The following is a 6,000-nucleotide window of genomic DNA, read 5'->3' on the forward strand; positions in this document are numbered from 1 at the left end:
ACAGTTCTTTGCAAGACAAATAGTCCAAATAGTAGAAATCAAAACTTCATATCTGACTGTGGTGTGTAGGGAGCCATTTATTGAGATTCAGACATTTTTCTTCAAAAGGGTTTTTGTTTAAAGCATACTGCAGCTGAAATAGCACGTTGTGTGGTTCTAGCTAAATCCACTCTTATACAGTGTTGCTTCTTGGCCACATATATTTCAGCAGTTTCTCATAACATAAATTATTTATATGATACCGAAACTTAAAAAAAAAATAACTTCACACGCTGACAGATCGTCGATATGAAATATCTTTTTAAAAGTGCTTTTTTCTGAGGAGATGCTGAGACATGTCATCTACACACCGTGCCATGCAAAAACAGGGTTTAAAATGCCCACCAAGAGAAAGTCTGACCAGGTCAAGCTTTTTGTGTCGTGTCATTGTAAACTGAGGAAAACAGGTTGGTTAGCCTGGGGCAGCAGAGGGTTATATGGTGTGTGTCATATGCAAGCAGTTGGGCATCGCTGGTGAAAGGATTTGTTGACTTTCTAAGTGAAAATGAGTTTAATCACCTTGTACATTTTAATGTACAGTTTATTTTAAAGGTTATGGGAGCAAATACAAAGGAATTGCGTAGTAAAATCTGAAAGAATTTAAGTTTGTTCCCTGCAGAGGATGTGTTAATTTGGTTAATCTGACTGTAGATGTTCTGGCTTGTGGGTATGATTATAAGCTTCCATTGTGTGGCCTTGTAACTCCAGTGCAAATGTAAATAAGCGAAGCCCAGACACCAAAATGTCTTGCCTGACTATATTTGTTTGAAACTGTGTACCTTAGAGCAGCCACCAAGGCCTGTGAAGTCTCCTGCAGGGTCAAAAATAAAGTCATCTCACAGATGGGTACACCCAGGGCCCATCTTGTGTGGCTGTGAATAGACATTGTTTCGAGAGCGAGAGCCTGGTAGTAGAATGCTGGTGGCGGAGGCCAGCACTGCAGAGCCGCATCAGTTAGAAAATGTGTCCGTGAGTTTAGTCTGAGGCCCAGCTGTGCTGCATACCAGCTGGCAGGAGATTACACACACACACACACACACACACACTCAGGCTTGTGAAAATATGTTCTAAACACACATTCATTCTCTTGCTGAACCCCACTGATGTTTCTGGCTCGGTGTCACCAATTCCTCAATGGTTTGCTTTAGAGACCGTGGAGAAGCCTTTACCTTTACGCATCCAAGCTTGGGATGGTAAAGGAGGGAGGGAGGAGAGTAAGGCCCAAATCCGCTCCCCTCCTCTCAAATTGGGCAGATTCTTTTTTAAAAAAAGCTTCTTGTGGGTCCCTACATTTCTTTAATGAGGTAAAAGATGGCAGCTGCAATTTGAGCTGCTGCAATTTGCACAGATGCATTTCTGGCCTGGCGAAAGGAGGGAGCGCTAGCCATAATGAGGGGGGGTTTGTCAAGGAGATCGGGGGGGGCGGGGGGGGTTCTTACCTGATACTCTAGAGATTTAATTAGACCGAGGGATTGTGAAAGGCAGGAAAATTTCACAGGGGCTTAGAGAGAGAGGAGAGCGAGAGAGAATGAGCTTGAGGCCAGGCGAGAGGGGCCTGTAGTTTTTCCTCCTCTCTTCCTTCTAGACTAAATTGTTTAAATTCTATACCCTTCACTTCATTTGTTTGCTTCTGCTTTCTTTCGTTCTTTCTCTTTCTTTCTTTCGTTCTTTCTCTTTTTTCTTTCTTTCTTTTTTTAAGAGCGAGGGAGAGGCCCCTGTCCCTTTGTGATTCATCTCTCTCCTCTCCTCTCTCCCAAGCCCCCTACTCCACATTCCTTCCCGCTTTGCTTTAGCCTGTGTTTGCTTGTACTCTGCTCACCCCTCGAAAAAAAAAAAGGAAAAGAAAACTCTGCCTCTTTCCTTCCCCCCTTTTTTCCATGCCTTTGAATTAACCAACTAATTATGTCTCCAGCTTTTCTGTGCTGCTCTCTTAAAAGACTAGCCTTCTTTGGAGACTTTTGTCTGGCACAAGGTAAAACTAGTTTTCAAACTTAATGAATTCTTCTTGTGTGTGTGTGTGTGTGTGTGTGTGTGTGTGTGTGTGTGTTTGGTGCAGGTGCTCAGGTGTGTTTTGCAGATTGGAATGTTTTCATTAAACACTTACTTTGTGTGAATTCTTTACTAATTGCTACATTTAAAAACATTTTTTTCCCCAGATATTTCTTTGCTGTATTGGCCATCCTCACCGTATTGGGGGTCCTAAATGGCCTGGTGCTGCTCCCAGTCTTGTTGTCCTACTTCGGCCCTTATCCTGAGGTAAGAGGTTTGCTCCTGTTGAGTTATCCTCTGTGGCACCACCGCATACCACAGACACAACTATGCAGAGCTAGCAGACAGAGACGTCCTCAGTAAACAGAGCTCAGCCCCGTCTAAAAGACTCTTCCCAAATCAGCCCATGCCCCCTACCCCTAACGACCTGTTCATCCTTTTCATGTCTGCTAGAGGAAAGTCCACACCATATTCTTAGTTGCCATATTATTATTATTATTATTATTATTAGTTGTTATATTAATTCTAATGCGCACTGAGTTTCAAGGAGTCTGTATGGCTTGATCGTGTTTTCTAAAACCCCTACATTATAAACCCATTTCAGTTCCTTGCGCTCGTAAGATTACTTCCATATTAGTTTCAGAGTCACTTGAAAGAATAGTTATTCCTTCATAAGCCTTAGTATTAATAACTGAATAATAAGCATGAAGTTTAGAGGGAAAAAATGCTAAAAACAATAAATACATAAATAAATAAATAAATCCAAAAAAAAAAAAACATTTTCTTGTGTATTAAGGTGTCTCCGGTGGATGGGCGTAGCCGACTGCCCACTCCATCTCCAGAGCCTTTTCCACCAGTGGTGCACTTCACCATGCGGCCCAGCCACACCACCCCTGGGACAGGCTCAGACTCCTCCGACTCAGAGTACAGCTCTAACTCCACATTCTCAGGCATCAGCCAGGAGCTCCAGCACTATGACCTCCAGGCCAGCAGGGGGCGACCCACCAGGCCTGAGGAGGTGCGAATTTCCACTGGGCCGAGACAAGGCGGTCATCATGTGGAGCCGCCCAACTACTCAGTAAGTGAAGTTGGGTTTTTTCTTTGTTTGTTTGTTTTTGTTTTTTTCTGAGGTTTAAATCTCCAGGCATCTTTATGCAGGCCTACAGTTCAGTTCGTCACTCTTACAACTATGTTATTTTGTTATATACTAGTTTCTGAATAGTTTGTAGTAATTACAGTATTAAATCTTAAGCTCAGTAACTGAATAGCACGCCAAATGTCTAATGGGCTAAAATACTTTAGAATTTGTTTAATATTAGCTTTTACAGTAATGGTAATTTCAGAACATTATTCATTTATGTTCTGAATGGTGGTTGGTTAGTGTAGTGGTTAACACCTCTGCCTTCTACACTGTAGACTGGGGTTCAATCCCCACCTGGGTAAGCACCCTACACTACACCAATAAGAGTCCTTGGGCAAGACTCCTAACACCGCCTTCGCCTACCTGTGTGAAATGATCAAACTGTAAGTCGCTCTGGATAAGAGCGTCTGCCAAATGCCGTAAATGTCATTTAAGCACAATATTAGGACAGGGAAAGGGTGCAGATTGTCACCATTATTTGTTCATATTTAACCCCTAAAACACATATAGACCCATACTTCACCTTCATAAGTTACTCATTAGTTTAATCATAGTTACCAGATGAGTCCTAACAGTCAATGAATAATAAGGCTTAAGGTTAATCTGTGTCATCTCTTTCTCAGACTGGGCCAGCTGATGCCAGGCAGCAGCAGCGTCAGCAGCATCGTTATCGCTCCGGTCATCCTCCTCGCTCTCAGGATGTAGGACCTCAGTCTTCCCGTCGACAAAGCAACAGGGACCCTAAGAGGGAAGCGGGAAGTGGACACCCCCCTCCGCCTCAGAGGCCGCGAACGGACGCTTTTGAAACCGCTAATGAGGCTGGTGGCCACTTCGGCCCCAGAGAACGTTTGGCTGGGCGCCGGCCTCGCTCCCACAACCCTTACCCTCACCCCACCCACTCTGCCTCAGGCCCTGTCTACTGCCAGCCCATCACCACGGTGACGGCCTCAGCCTCCGTGACGGTGGCCGTTCATTCAGGGATGGCCGGCCAAAGCCCTGGCTACCCCTGCTACCCCTCCAACGACAGCTATCGCACTTCAGAAGAAACCTACCCCGACACCCACTTCCCTGACCCGCATGTGCCCTTCGATGAGAGCTGCCACAGTGCAGATCCCAAGGCGGAGGGCATGGAGCTGCAGGACCTAGAGTTCCACTCTCCCAGCGATTGCCACACAAGACCTTCCAGCTGAGGTAGAATTCACTTCTTTCATTCTTTTAATGCTTCATTTAATTTCTATGACCCTTAAAATTTCATAGTTTTGCCAAGAAATTCCAAAATTAGGGCAAAAATGTTTCCACAAAACAAAACTCTACACACAGTGACCCTAAATTCAAACCATGATAATAATAATGTTAAGCTCTTGTATATAGCTGTGTGCAAACGTTTGAACACCCACAGTCAAGAGTACAAATAAAAAAACGCATCTGGTGCGAGAAACAAACATATTGGGGGGAAAACATAAAATATAAAATTTGCCAAAACTTTTTTTTTTATGTTTAATTTGTTTTCGCAATGTGTTAACTTTAGCGAGTAAACAGTAATTGTGTAATAAAATTAGCAGAAGTGTGTTCTCTATAGAACGTGTACTTATTTTCTCTCAGAAAATCATCAAAACGTATAACACAAACAGCAGCGCTCAAACTTTTGCTTACGACTTTACATAAACAAATGGATTGAAACTGTTTTTAATATGCCATAAAATTTCGACAGAATTTCCTTAATTGTTTTCAGAAGCAATGTGTGAGCAAAAAACGTTAGACGGGAACTTTTGCTTTTATCACCGTGACTCTTAAGCACCGATGGAACTACTACCTTAAAGATGGAAGCAACTCTTACAAGCGTTTAGAAGTTTTAAAGCACGATTCTGTGTTTAATGATCTGAGGCGCTTGATTCAGTTGAATGAGCGATTTAGCAAGCTGGTGTCACGATGCAGACACAAATGCGTACATGCACATAAAGTAATGACAGCATTAACATATGTCCTAATCATGCGCTGTTGACAATATAGCTAACTGTGCTTTCACTCTTCCTCCCCGCAGTGGTTGAATGTTGAAGCACAAATGGCCAAAGATGGGACATCGCCGTCTGCTAGTGTGGAAGAGACATGGTGCTGCAGGGTGGGGGCACTTGGACCAGCAGCGCCTCTGTGGTGCTTGACTCTGTTACTGTATAGCTCTAATGTATGTCTGTCTTAGATATTTCTATAAGTATTTAAAAAGAAACGTGTACACAAGTGTAAATATGAATGAGAGTAGCTATAATTGGACCAGTCTGGGGGTCATCAGACTGGTGTCCATGTGTATGATTTTGTGATTACTGTCCACCCATCATCTGTGTATCTGTGCCATGAGGAAGCTTCATGTTTGACATACTTATCAGCATACAGATGTTGCTGCTTAAGATGTTGTAATGTACCTGTATTATTCTATGCAATTATTTTGATGTTAGTGTGTGTGTGTGTGTGTGTGTGTGTGTGTGTGTGTGTGTGTGTGTGTGTGTGTGTGTGTGTGTGTGTGTGTGAGCGAGTGAGAGTGTACATATGTGTGTGTGTGTGTGTGTGTGTGTGCGAGCGAGTGAGTGTGTACATATATGTGTGTGTGTGTGTGTGTGTGTGTGTGTGTGTGTGTGTGTGTGTGTGTGTGTGTGTGTGAGCGAGTGAGAGTGTACATATGTGTGTGTGTGTGTGTGTGTGTGTGTGCGTGTGTGTGTGCGTGTGAGAGCGAGTGAGTGTGTACATATATTTGTGTGTGTGTGTGTGTGTGTGTGTGTGTGTGTGTGTGTGTGTGTGTGCACGCACCCTGTACAAACATGATGGGTCACTCCAGACCC

General features: G+C 43.5%; 1 protein-coding gene across 3 annotated transcripts in view; it reads left to right on the plus strand.

Annotated features, from left to right (window-relative positions):
- ptch1 (patched 1) overlaps positions 1–5,704 on the plus strand; it is a 65,611-nt gene extending 59,907 nt beyond the window's left edge. Inside the window, exons 21-24 of one of the 3 annotated variants that reach the window (XM_017714774.2) lie at positions 2,196–2,295; positions 2,825–3,106; positions 3,793–4,360; positions 5,211–5,704. In XM_017714774.2, the coding sequence (XP_017570263.1) occupies positions 2,196–2,295; positions 2,825–3,106; positions 3,793–4,359 (949 nt within the window). In that variant the 3' untranslated portion in view covers position 4,360; positions 5,211–5,704. Of the gene's footprint in view, positions 1–1,951; positions 2,296–2,824; positions 3,107–3,792; positions 4,361–5,210 lie in introns of those variants that run through there. The other 2 variants (XR_005129819.1, XM_017714775.2) reach the window with 2 other exon arrangements.
- The last annotated feature ends 296 nt before the right edge of the window (positions 5,705–6,000 follow it).

This window comes from Pygocentrus nattereri, chromosome 28 (genome assembly GCF_015220715.1).
Source record: "Pygocentrus nattereri isolate fPygNat1 chromosome 28, fPygNat1.pri, whole genome shotgun sequence".
Classification (NCBI taxonomy): domain Eukaryota; kingdom Metazoa; phylum Chordata; class Actinopteri; order Characiformes; family Serrasalmidae; genus Pygocentrus; species Pygocentrus nattereri.